The sequence below is a fragment of the Sardina pilchardus genome, chromosome 24 (assembly GCF_963854185.1).
Source record: "Sardina pilchardus chromosome 24, fSarPil1.1, whole genome shotgun sequence".
Classification (NCBI taxonomy): domain Eukaryota; kingdom Metazoa; phylum Chordata; class Actinopteri; order Clupeiformes; family Clupeidae; genus Sardina; species Sardina pilchardus.
The window spans coordinates 13,321,241-13,335,531 of NC_085017.1; the positions used below are offsets into that span (position 1 = coordinate 13,321,241).

Genomic DNA, 14,291 nt, shown 5'->3' on the forward strand with positions numbered 1-14,291 from the left:
GAGTCCGAGAGGCGTCCGGCGGGGAGAGAGATGGACGCTGCCGACTCGTGACACGTGTATTTCAAGAGCAGCATGGTGCGGCGCTATCAAATCCCAGCAATGGCGCTGACGTCAACGTCATAAAAACACTCGGTCGGAAAAATATATCACAGACACCAGGCTCGCTGAGGTAAATCCCTTCTTGGCTCCTCTCAGATGATGCTGCTTGGGCAATACGAATAAACGACTATTCAAAGGCCCTTGATGGCAGTATAACATGCTGAGGCGGTCATCAAACTGTCAAGTCTTGATTGTTTGTGTTGAACGGGGCCTGAGATTCTGTAAACCAGGGGCTCTCAAGGTTCTCAAGGTTCCAAGGACCTCTTGTGAAGGAGAACATTTTCCGAGGACCCCCTCATAATCATAACAATTAAGCATAGGCCATTTGTATTCTCTGAAGTTGTGGCAGGTTCACTATTCCGCTCTTCCTGGCAGGTGTGAACCTCCTGAACAAGCATACCCACGAATCCTGTCTGTCCTGTCTCCTATCTGTCTCCTATCTGTCCCTGTATGGCTATTATAGTAAGTGGTCATCTTCAGTATAGCATTAGCTGGTGCAAGGGCCTGAGAGGCAGAAATGGACATAATATATGTTCAAATGTATTGTGATAAACATACTGGCCTAATCTCAATAAAGTAGTTTCAATTCGGATTGGAATGATTGAATTTAGTCCAGTCTGCAGCTCAATTAGACCTGGATGAAATCCTGCAGTTTGAAGTATTTGTAAGGAACCACGGTCCTGTTTCTCATACATGGATTAAGACTAGTCCAAGCCCAGGACCATGGATTCACCCATGTACAGGAAACAAACCCACAGTGTCTTACTGGAAATACTTCAAACTGTGAAAGATGCTAATGTTAGGAGATGATACAGTAATTTCCAGCATATAAGCCGCATTGTGTATAAGCCGCAGGACAGTGTTTTATGCAAGTTAAAATAAACAAAGCCATATTAACACCATATTAACTGCCCCCCTGTATTAACCTCATAGCAGAAGAAATTTGGCAAAATCAACGTATAAGCCACGGCTAATAGTCAGGAAATTACGGGTACTGTCCATTGAGCAAAGACGAATAGGACTGGGAAGATGTGGCAGTTGCTGTTGATCGGAATCGAGGTAGCAGCGGCAGCAGCAGCAGCTGCAGGTGGGTGGAGGCGTAAAACACCACCTCCAGCGTCCCTCTCCACACAACCACACTCCGTGTGTCTGCTGCTTCCATTGTTTGGCGCCAAGAAAAGGGGAAGAAAATGCTTACATGTTGCAGCCAAGAAAAAAAAGGAAAGTTGCTGACTTTGTCAGTGCTCGCTTGGTCCTCCAAAGTTAAAATCAAAATGTCCCCACAAAGACAAAGACAGCAGAAGGCTCTTCCAGTGACCCACGACGGAGAGGATATTTTAGTAGGCTTTTCGACTCCAAGTGCTTCACATTTTCCGTACGCTCTCACTCCCTTCTGCAACGTCTGGAGAAAGCAGCATGTGATTGTTCTTGTCGAGAATAAGAAAACATATTTTTCACATGTAGGATTGCGCCATTCTCTCAGTCGTTGTACTTTACACACATTTGACACTTCACACAGACACACACAACTCACAATAAACATTCAAATGAAATGTAGTGCATTACTTCCATATGTGTGTGGCTGTAATATTGCTTTAAAGGTCATATTTTATAATGATTTTATTTTATAAATTATTACATTCTATAACGTTCAGCTGCTCGATAATGATGAGTTAAATTGAAATAAAAAAAACTGAAATTGATTCAAGGGTATCCTTTCTAAATATGTCACAAGCAATAGTGATCATTTGTGATGTCCTCAATGCAAAGCCAAGTATCTCAATGGTTTCCTGCGGGTAAGTGCTAAGTGGTAAGGTAAGGGGAAGTGACTAGCATATCAACTGAGGAAAGGTATCTCGACTGTCTCATTATCTTATTACAAAACCACTCATGAGGAAACAGTTAAACCTCATCGCAGCACTGTAACTTCCTATGAGGAAGGGTTTGGGTGGTGTTACAAAGCAATAAATACTTGAGTCCTGTCACCACCACTGTATAAAAAATCTGAAATCTTAACAAGTTTTTTTCCCCAGTAATGTTCTGGTACATGTTGGCAACTCTAGACCTCAGACTGCTTGCCATGGCCTTGCTTGCTTGCTAACGCGTAAACCATGCTGACATTTTCCCCAAACAGGTTGTGCTCTCCTCATTAAAACACTTGGAAACCACTCTGCATGTTTCCTCCTCTGTTCAGAAGAGAAGTGGGTATGTCCTCTCACTCTTTCTCTCTCTCTCTCACTCTTTCTCTCTCTCTCTCTCTCTCTTCTCTCTCTCTCTCCCTCTCTCCCTCTCTCCCTCTCTCTCTCTCTCTCTCTCTCTCTCTCTCCCTCTCTTTCTATCTCTCTATCTCTATCTATCTATCTGTGCACCTGTCCAGAAGATGGCACAGCATATGCATAAATCAGCACCTGTGAGCCAAAGAGGGGGTTGTGTGTGTGTGGGAATTGTGTGTGTGTGTGTGTGTGTGTGTGTGTGTATGGGGGGGGGGGGGGGGTACAGCTGCTGCACTGCGTTCACGCCATTCCTCTGTCCCATTCGCCACTGTCCACATACAGGAAGCCTGCTAAGGTCATTTCCCCCCTGTGATGCGCCTGGGTTGATATCTGACACATTCCCCAGTGGTGGTTGTCACTTTGGGGAGTGTTGCAGGTGGAGGCATACCAGGCACACACACACACACACACACACACACACACACACACACACACACAGTAGCCTACATGGGAAATGTTTAAGGGCACACTGCAAGAGACAGAGCTAGGATAGTGATATTCAACACACACACACACACACACACACACACACACACATACAGTATCACACACATACAGTAAATGGCAGATGTTTAAGGACGCCCATGCATGGGAGAGATCTACAGTAGAATAGTGATACTCAACTACAGTAGCTTTAGAATCTCAGCTTCACTGAAAATGAGGCCTAATGTACCCTCAATGAACCTCAGAGAATAAATCAAGGTGGAGTTTTAAGGTTGAATTTTACCCTGGTTGTCAACAAAGCTTAATTACCTACCAAAGCTGTCAACTCCCTGTGACCATATCCTGACTCTTCCCCCAAATCCCCAACCATCCTCTCCTTCCTCAACACAATGTGTGGTGATGATGTGTTGGTTTGTTTATGATGGCCAGTCAAAACAGACGTGGAGGGGCATGTCTGTGAGGGACTCTGAGTCAGCCCCCCCCCACCCCACCCCCCCTTCTCTTTTTGAGGAGACGGCAGCTCATCTCTCTCTCTCTCTCCCTCTCTCCCTCTCTCTCTGGGGAGTCAGAGTCAGAGTCTTACCCTGCGGCGGAGTCCTCCTGGAAGCCCTCCAGCTCATCTCTCTGCTCCGCCAACGACGACTCCAGGTCCAGATACGTGCCATTGTGGGACAACTGTAGGGCACAGTCATCGAGCTGGGGAGGGAGAGAGAGGTAGAGAGAGATAGAGACAGAGAGAAAGAGAGAGAGAGAAAAAACCCATTAATTTCCCATTGTAAATGAACACATGTGGGTTCTGTTTGCTTTGCTGAACTCCTAATTGCTTTGCAATCAAACAGCAGTGAGAAAAAAAAGAGTGAGACAGAGAGCTAAATAGAAAGAGAGAGATAGAGGCAAAAATTGGAATGAGAGAGAAAGGAAAATGAGAAAGTAAGAGACAACATGATACTGCAGGTATTTATTTTCAGATCTCTATCTCTGCATTGGGTCCCTGTGCTAAACACTGGTATTTTAACCTTACACAGCAAAGGCCTGCGTCCAGACAGACCACAAGCTGCATGGGATTATGGGTAGTGGAAAGGGCAGGGCCTTAGAGGGCTCTATTATGGCTACATCAAGGGCCCTAGTGTGAAAAGCATAACCACCAGAGGAATGCTACAATTTGCCCTCCTTTTTCCCCTTCTTTCATTCTTTCTTTCTTTTTTTCTTTCTCTCTCTCCTTCTTTCTTTCATTTGCCTTCATGTTATTTTCTTTCGCTCTCCGCTCTTCACACCCCTTTAAACGATCCCTGGCCATAAAATAAAACCCGTTTACAGGGTCCCGGGCCTGCGAAGGGAGCGCGAGAGTGCCGGGCAGCCGGGCGAGCAACACAGACCCGGATTAGTTCTGTGGCGTGGTCCTGTTTTCAACATTATGGCGCCGTAAAGGGAATTACCCACCGCCATAAAGCACACAGAACATGAAACCCAACCCCGAGTGACACCCTCGCAGCACACACCCCCACACACACACACATGCACACACACACACACACACACACACACACATTGGGAAAGCAAACGGGGCTGTACCATGTGCTTGCTTGCATGAGGGCCAGCTTGTCTGCATTAGTGAAAAGGCAGGGGCAACTCGCTGCCAACATGCGGACCAACGCTACTAAAAACAGAGGGGGCAAAGTAAATTTGCGCGGACACTCAAAGGAGGAAAAACAACTCCCCTAGGGTTTGGGTGTGTGTGTGTGTGTATGTGTGTGTGTGTGTGTGTGTGTGTGTGTGTGTGTGTGTGTGTGTTTTGTCATCACTGGGTCTTCTTTGATCTCAGAGACCAATGGTTGGCGCCTCGCTGGGTGTGGTGTAATAACGTTTGTCCCCCGCCATGCCGACAGGAGTTCTGAGGTGCCCGTTATGTTTTAGCAGGCAGCTGCGGAAGTGGGCAGGTTGGCAGAGTGTGTGAACTAGATGGCCTGGTGTGTCTGGGGGGAGGGAGGGGGGGGGGGATGACCAGGTGCCCCCCCCACCATCATGAGAGGAAATGGAAACCTGAAGTCCCATGACAACAGCTGTCAGATACAGGTGTGCGTTTAAATTAGATCATTACACACACACACACACACACACACACACACACACACACACACACACACACACACACACACACACACACACACAAACTCTCTCTCTCTCTCTCTCTCTCTCTCTCTCTCTCTATCATACACACAATACACACACACACACACACACACACACACACACATACAGTACACACACACACACACACATACACATAAACACATACACATACAAGGGGACTCCCTACTGTCTGGAAACCAAAAGCAGATACCTCTCCTAACAGAGCCTGGTATCCAAGACAACAAGGAATATTGACATTTTAACTGTCTCTTGTCTTGGGGCATGCTTCCCAAACCAACACCATCAGCCTGTGTCTTCCCAACCACGTTTCTAACCAAGATAGTAGCAGCCAAAACGCGCATAAAACTGTTCCTCTCATTTATGGCACTTCTGGTAAATGGTACCCCACAAAGTCCAACGGGTGGATCCGCCCTGTACCCCGACCGTGATTTAAGGTGCTCCACCCCGGCCCCAAAAGAGACATCCCCTGCAGTGTGACGACAAAGCATAACTCACGCCGCCACACACGGACAGACGGACAGACAGACTCACTCGCAGGAGGACAGATCATCTAAATCAGTCTGTCTAAATTTATACAGTGGAAGTGTTAACCAGATGACGGAGTGTACAGTACTTTCTGACGGGGTTCACAGATGACTTCTAGGGCCAACTAGGACAAAATGGCGGAAAGGGAGAAGAGAGTGATTCACAAAGCACCTCAGCTGAGACTGAATACGAATGGCAGCCTAGGATTTATGCTTTTGTGTTAAACCTGGTTTAGGACCAATCTGGCTTGAATAAATGAGCACCATTTTTTCTTTTATCCAGATCTGAGTCTCTTATTTTAAACCCCACGGGCATGTTTATAAATGGGATAATGGTGTATTTGGCTGTATGTTTATATTTATAATATTTATATGGGAATGCTTTATTCAAAATATCCCACTAACTCACATTCCACTGGGGTAAATATGGAGTAGCAAAGAGCGTAATCACGCTGATCAGGCTTTAAAATGCTTTAAAAAGAGGCCTCCCCCTCGGCCAGCTCAAATAGAACTGAGCCAGTAAGCTCCCTCCCACAGTGAGTTTCCGACCCCCTCCAGATCCGCAGCGGACCAGGGCCACGTGAGGACCAGAGCTGGGCCAGATATCAGCCAGAGGGAGGCCAGATCTGTTACATGTGTCAATATTTACCGTCGAGGACTGTAAACAAACGGGATGACATACTCACCCCCAAACAATGGGCTTTTTTAATCTCCCCAATAAGACGACAGTCTAAACACAGAATTAGTGTTATTTAAGTGTGTCGGGGTCCTGTTCTGCTACAATTAAGCCTGGGTTGCGGTTGTTAAGACACCCAGAAAAAGCAATTGAAGAGTCATTGCTCTGCATTGCCGGCCTTTCACCACCAGCGTCTCTGGGAAGAAAGGCCATCTTCAAACAGGGGCCATCAATCACACACACACACACACACACACACACACACACACACACACACACACACACACACACACACACACACACACACTCACACACACACACACACACACACACACACACACAAACGCATACGCACACATACTGTATGTGCATACAGTACATACACACACAAACACAAACACGCACACACACACACACACACACACACACACACACACACACACACAGAGGCAGGGCTGGGCCGGACTGACAGCAGGCTCTGATCCAACACCACACTGGCAAAGAGGCCCCCTGACGCCAAACCAGAACATCCTGACACGCTGGGAAAAGTGAAGGCCTGGGCCATCATCGCCGACCGACAGCCTCCTCAGTAGCACACACACACACACACACACACACATTCGGGCACAGGACCACAGAGACTCAATGCTGACGACTGCAACTGTGAATGGGACAGGGATTTCAGGGGACGTGTGTGTGTGTGTGTGTACTACTACAACAACAACACAACACAACACAACAACAACAACAGCAACAGCAACAGCAACAGCAACAGCAACAGCAACAGCAACAGCAACAGCAACAGCAACAACAACAAGACTACAACAACAACAACAATAACACAATAACACATCAACACAGAGCGTAACACCACAAGGGTCCCTCTCTCCCACGACTGATGCTCAGTGCTGGGGCTTTGGTGAGCACGCTCATGGGTGTGTGCTCTGGCTGGCTAATGAAAAGGGTAGCCTAGCGCAGCGGCAGCACAGGCTCAGAGACTTCATTAAAATGAGTCCGACAGCTCTGGAAGCGAGGAGTGCCGCGTCACTGCTGGGATATCATATTGAGAGGAGTCTGTACGCGAGTCTTACGAGAAGCTCTGGGCTCTAAGGAACTCCCAATTCCCATTTCCCATTTCTAATGGGTATGAAGTTCATCTGGGTTTTCCCACAATAAAAAACTACAACGTGTAAAATCTACACACATACTATTTTTTACTCCCTCATACTGTTAGATATTTCATACGCAAATTCAAACCTAAACAAACACAAAGCCAGGGCTAAACTGACTCACACACACACAAAACAAAGGTATAGTTTCATTTCATTCAAAAATCTCTGGAAGACTGCCCAACACTGGAAGATATAAACAACATGCAAACACTTCAAAAAAGAAAGAAAAAAGAAGAAGAAAGAGAAAAGGAAGGAGGAGGAGGGAAAAGAGAAAGACTGGAACACACAGAAGGGTAAAGTGGTGGTTACGGGACCCAGCGAGCCCAGAGGACAGGCCTGCTTCCCCCTGAGGTCAAGGCTCCGGAGAGGCCAGGCTGGGAGACGGCTTCACCAAGAGCCCAGACAGCAACCCATGGAGGGAGAGAGAGGAGAAGAGAGGAGAAGAGAGGAGAGGAGAGGAATGGAGAGGAGGGGAGAGGAGAGGAGAGGAGAGGAATGGAGAGGAGAGGAGAGGAGAGGAGAGGAGAAGAGAAGAGAAGAGAGGAGAGGAGAAGAGAAGAGGAGAGGAGAGGAGAGGAGAGGAGTGGAATGGAGAGGAGGGAGAGGAGAGGAGGGAGAGAGGAGAGGAGAGGCTGGGCTGGGAGACAGTTTCAGCAAGAAGAGAAAAGAGGAGAGAGAAGGAGCAGAAAGAGGAGGAGTGAGATGAGAGGAGAGGTGGAGAGGAGAGGAGAGGAGAGGAGAGGAGAGGCTGCACTGGAGACATGCTTCAGCAAGAACCAGACAGTATCCCAGAGGAGAGAGAGGAGAGGAGAGGAGAGGAGAGGAGAGGAGAGGAGAGGAGAGCAGAGGAGAGAAGAGACGAGAAGAGGTCGAGAGAGGAGGACAGAGGAGGAGAGTGGAGGAGAGAGGGGAGCAGAGATGAGAGGAGGAGAGATGAGATGGAAAAGGCAAGGGGAGGAGAGGGGAAGAAAAGGGAAGAAGAGAGAGAGAAGAGAGAGGAGAAAAAGAGTGGAGAGAGGACAGTGACATGCCCAGGGCCTTGTGGGTCTGGTCAGAGGCTAGCCTGGGCTGGGCTGGGCTCTGCTCAGTTAGGTTGGATTGGGTCTGGGTGGGTCTGGACAACAACAGGAGGGAAGGATGAGTGGTGATTATATCTGTCAGCAGGAGTTGCTGGGAAAGATGATGAAACATGGCAGTGTGGTGAAACCTGGGACTGAGGCTGTGATGGCTGGGTCACACAATGTGTGTGTGTGTGTGTGTGTGTGTGTATCTCTGACACCTTTGCTTTAAATTATCTGTTTGCGATCGCCAGATTCTCTACGCAGTATGTTTGTGTCTATTCACACATATTTTGAGTGTATGTCTGCATAGATGTGTTACTTGTCTATTCTGTCTATTATTCTAGACTGTGTGTGCGCATTGTGTGTGTGTTTTTGGCAAGTGCACGTGTGTGTGTGTGTGTGTCTGTGTGTGTGTGTGTGTGTGTGTACACCTGGCGTGCACTCTGAAACGCACGCACACACACACTGAGGGAAGTTGGGGGTGGAGAGGTCAGTGAAAGCCGTGGCGCGCTCGGCTGGCGAGAACAAAGTGTGAGTAAACTCCAGCCTGCGCTGCGGCCACAGGCCAGGAGCACAAGACAAGTGACCTATATTTTACAGATTTTAGCATAACATCCAATTACAGTCCCACTGCCTTGTCTCTGAAATAACAGAGTTGGAGACAACAAACCTACAGAACACAGAGACAGTAAAGGGAAACAGACAGATGACAAAGAGAAAAGAGAGAGTGAGAGAAAGCAGAGCAGAAGTAAAAAAAAAGGAAGGGATGACAGGAAAGTGAAACGGAGAAGGGGGGGGGCATGTATATCACAGCAGAGTACAGTGGCTGGTGTTAAACTAACTGCGCACAAACTTAAAACTCTACTCTCTGCTTGAATGCACTCTCCCTCACACGTCTTCTTCCTGCAGCACCAGGCATTCCGCATACCATCACTGTGTCTGAATAGTAAGCTCTATCCCCCAAACCTGTTGATCCCCTGTATATGATATCTTACAACAGCTAATCCGCATCTCTGACACTGATCCATCGGTAGACCCATCCGCCAGATAGCCTACGACCTCACATGCTGAGGAATGGATGACATAAGAATGTGTTCAGATCCATTGCCTTTGCATAGAAATTAGGAACGAAAGATCTCACGTTTTAAATATTGCTAAAGGTACTAGCCATTTTGCCAGTATATTTGGTGGTGATGGTGGTGGTGTTGTAAGCCATGCATACAGGAAGCAGGGAATAATACGTGCGCAAACGCGCACGGGTCACTACCAACCCCAATATGTATTTCCATGAATGCGCGTTAAGGCATATGATTCAGTGCAGGGCAACGCTCTGGGAAGGGTAGACTTTCTTGCAATGAATGTGTACATTTGATACACATTGTGACTCCCGTTCAATTATAGAAGTCTATGTGTCAGAGATTAAAGAGGCATCAATCTGTGTTGGTTCACACCCTCCTTAGAACTACAACAAATGCCTGCATATCAAATGCCCTTAAAATTACATTTATTTTATCTGAAAGGGTTTTTTCGTGTGCGCTAGCCCTTACATATTTGTGCTGCGCTGTTGGTGTCTACTTTACCATACAACTGTTGCATTTAAATGAATGGGACGGGTAGCTGAGGATATATTGGGCTCAGCTAAACCTCACGTCCACCTGTCGCCGTGACACGAACAGTTAAACTACAGCAGCGCTTACCGTAAAGACTTGTAAGAACTATTAGTGTAACCCAAATGGAAAAAAAATAATCCCAAAGACAACATAGCCTACACAGAACTATGAATGGCAATGCAATGCAATTTCTGCCACAAACACACATTTGTAAAACAAATGTTTTAAATCTAAACTACAGTGTGTTATGGATAGCTTACAGCTAACCAGTTTTACAGTCTTGGCTGAAGAACTGAACAAACTACCCTTTCTTCTCAAGACGAAAGAATCATGACAGTATCATGGACACATAGGCTACACAACACAGAATGTCATCATAACCTACCTTATGCGGGGCTTTTAGAAGTCGGTGGACACCGGCAATTTGGTTGATGAGGGGGATGTCTTCTCTAAAAGTGTACTGCGGTGGTCTTGTCGGCTCTGGGAAATTTGTACTGTTAAATGGATCGGTATCATCTAAAAACTGAACCCTGCAAACTAACGAGGCCATGATGTATCCATGCAAGTAGCACCGAAGTGGGGGTAACCCGGTTTAATGATTAAATCCGTCGCTTAGTGCTCCCCTCTTCTGTAACAACAACAAAACCAGCAGGTTGTCCCGGCGACGGCTGTAGCGCCTCACTACTCGAACTACTAGTCAAATGTATCCTCCTCTACAGCCAGTTGCAAATGTCACGATGGATCCGACGGCCGTCTATTATGGCACTGGATCAATTGCGACCAAATATGCCCTCGTCCTCCGCTCTGACTGTGCTGTTCTAGGGGGACCGACCTTGCTGCTCACTGCGACGCTACTTGGAGAAAGGCAGGTGTCCAATGACAGCAGAGGCAGTAAGGTGCTAGGGAAACCTATAGCCGGGACAGCCGGTCCCTCTTGGCGTCTGAGGGTAAGCCACACACCCCCTCCTCCCCCACCGGCTTAAACGCTTTGGCATAATCTACGTAGAGATGCAAGCGAGTTGCAAGGCAAACAGCGACATCGCGTGGTGATGCGCTTTCCATTTTCCCCAAACTCATTCTGATTCAGTCTATGATGTACTGTATGTAGCCTACTTTTTTAGTTCTTTGTCAAGTAAACCTTTGCAATCCATAAATACTACTTGTGTGTCAATAATGCACATTAACGTTAAATAATTAAATAGCAAAACATATCTGAGGGCTTTTTAAGTTGACAGACACTATTTTGCTATTTCACTCATGTAATTTGATATTTTAACTTTATGTAAACTTTAAAACATAAATGTATAAAAAAATATACATCTGCATGAATTAAATGAATTTGGTACAACCACATCACTCCACAAACAAAGCAATACATGTGTGTACACACTAGAGGACAGTGAAAAACCATAAATACATAAATAAATAATTAAATGGCCCCAGTATCACCATACTATGTTACCAATGTTAGTTGATTACAATTCAGTTAGTGCACTTGCAAGCACATCCAGCTGCCTGCTTCTGGTGTAACACCTTCCCATTCCCGTAAAATCAGGTCCGACAGTGTCTATACTCTTTTAAAGAAACGTATGCAATATCATCTCATGCCCATAAAAACATAATCTGAAAGTGAAAAACTTTTTTTATTGGGAAGTTTTTATCGGGATTATTATTTCATGATCAGCTTTGTGTGTTGTCATTTGTATCACAGAGAAACACTGTCCACACCACAGAACCACTAAACCACTCATGGCTTGGAAGTCCTTTGGGGAGAGTTAAGCTTTTTTGTTGTTGTTGTTGTTTTCAATGCATCTGATAATAAATCAACTTCCGAGTCCACAGCTTCACTGAACCTTTGACCCCATAGTTAGTATGAATGAGCATCGGGCAGCATGTAGCCTCTTCCCATCTGTTAATACAGCTGCACGGCACGCCCAACAACCCACATTAACATGTTATCAAATAGGACACAACTGTATCCTAAAGATACAGAATCGGCCTGTGCATCTTCTTTATCTGGCTAAAATTCATATCAGAATGTCTGTTTACTAACACTGTTACTGTATGTGCAGGTATGAACAGTAAGTGTATATGTATTTTTTTTCTCTCTCTCTGTCTGCTTCTGTGTGCATACATGGCCGCTCTCCATTCTCTCTCCCTCTCTCTCTGTATATACTGTGTGTGTATTTTCAATTTCTCTCTTTCTCTCCCTCTGCGTACAGTATATGTGAACTTCAACCCTCCTCTCTCTCTCCCTCTCTCTATATATGTGTGTATTTTCAATTTTTCTTTCTTTCTCTCCATCTGTGTATATGTGTATTTCACCCCCCCCCTCCTCTCTCTCCCTCCATCCCTATGTATGCTTTACAGTATATGTGTATTTTCAATTTTTCTTTCTTTCTCTCCCTCTGTGTATGTGTGAACTTCAACCCCCCCCTCCTCTCTCTCCCTCCATCTCTATGTATCCTTCATGTATGCTTTATGTATGGTGTATTTTCAATTTCTCTTTCTTTCTCTCGCTCTGTGTGTACTGTATATGTGAACTTCAACCCTCTCCTCTCTCTCTCTCTCTCTCTCTGTCCCTCTCTCTCTGTCTCTCTCTCTATATGTGTGTGTATTTTCAATGTATCTTTCTTTCTCTCCCTCTGTGTGTATATGTGTATCACTGTTCTCTCTCTCTCTCTCTCTCTCTCTCTCTCTGTCCCTCTCTCTGTGTATATATATGTGTGTGTATTTTCAACGTATCTTTCTTTCTCTCCCTCTGTGTGTATGTGTATCACTGTTCTCTCTCTCTCTCTCTGCATGTGTGCATGTGTTGGGATATAGTGGGCTTGCTCTCTCTGTAACAGATCGGAGGCTGAAGGGGCAGAATGTGCTGTAAGCTCCAAGAGTGTTATCTCCTCAGTGCCACATCCCTCTGGGACAGATGCTAGGGGTCATCAGTAAACATGACAGGAAGACAGGACCCACAACAATACCATTATGATTGGACAGGAATGCATTGTCAACATGCTTTGCTGTAACCATATACATGTACTGTAACTTTGACCGTAACAGAGGCTGCGAGGTCTTCGCTGTCTGCCAAGCAACAAAAACAGTGCACGATTCAAAGACTGGGCTTAATGCATAACTAAGACACAAGCACTGCTGATTGTATCCTGGGCGGAAACATGTCCTCAAGTTTAAGTTAGTATCATAATGTTATCAACTGTTGCACCACGACACCACCGTTCTTACTGCAATCAAGGATTATTGAAGTTATAAAAAGTGCAATGAAGACTATCATCGTACTTGTGACATTTGTGTCAATGTTTTGCAAAGAGAGGATCACTACTGGACTGTTATGTAGTGTAGGCCTGGGTTGAGGCCAGGAGAGACAAAACTGAAAATTGAGTGTTTGATCGCCTTATCCTTTAATACTGTCTCAGTACTTGTTATGTTGCTGTTATTGTCTTACAGCTCAGTAGAACATAATTTTGGATAAAAAAATGTTTCTTTTCAGGAGAGGATTGATGGTAGAAGGATGGGAATTTAGTGACTCAGAGGCTCTATCAAGGTCATCATCTCACAGCGTGTTCCCAGTATGGATTTCAGGGAAATGCATCAACATGTGTAACAAAAGTGTGCTTGTGAGTACTGTGAGGCCCATTCCGCTTTGTAGCAACACACAGGCCATAAATACAGTAAAATGTTTCGTCAGAGCATCTGTGTAGCTGATTTGTACCTGTGTTCGCAGGCGTGGTGCAGGTCCTCCTCATTCCCATGGCCAATAAAACAGACAGTGCTGGAGCATGTTCTGTTCATGTGCCACGAGGATCCTTCCCTGAGGTTGAAACCTCTTCGCCTGCCTTGGATACTGCAAACCCTGTCAGTACGCTACTGTACCTCTGGATTATCTGATTTGGGTAAGTTTTTTTTTTATTATTGTAATTGTGAGTTGAGCAGACACTAGCATTTAATGGTGTATTACAGTAAATATTAGATTAGGAATAAGGCTTCATTTTGTAGTTGAATGAAAATCACTTCAGGTGGCATGACACAGTTGACACTATCATGATAAATAATTTATATGATATGACAAAAACCTTTTAAAATATATAATATTTGAACAACATCAGTGACACTTAATCCTTATTTTATGGTTATGTGTATAGTCACACATATAGTTTCAAAGAAGCAAAGAACAAATCTAGATTTGTTCACGCTGAACACTAGTTCAATCTCTTTGCATTCTGAGTATTTAATGATTGTCTTACAGTTGGAATGTCAAATTCTAGACCT

The 14,291-nt window shown here is 45.5% G+C and overlaps 1 protein-coding gene across 2 annotated transcripts in view; it reads right to left on the bottom strand.

The window, feature by feature from the left end:
* fhod3a (formin homology 2 domain containing 3a) overlaps window positions 1–10,805 on the bottom strand; it is a 107,458-nt gene extending 96,653 nt beyond the window's left edge. For both annotated transcript variants that reach the window (XM_062529434.1, XM_062529433.1), the window contains exons 1-2: window positions 10,396–10,805; window positions 3,400–3,512 (exon numbers count right to left, since the gene is read on the bottom strand). In XM_062529434.1, coding sequence (XP_062385418.1) covers window positions 3,400–3,512; window positions 10,396–10,560 — 278 coding nt within the window. In that variant the 5' untranslated portion in view covers window positions 10,561–10,805. The remainder of the gene's footprint in view (window positions 1–3,399; window positions 3,513–10,395) is intronic.
* Between the last annotated feature and the right edge of the window lie 3,486 nt (window positions 10,806–14,291).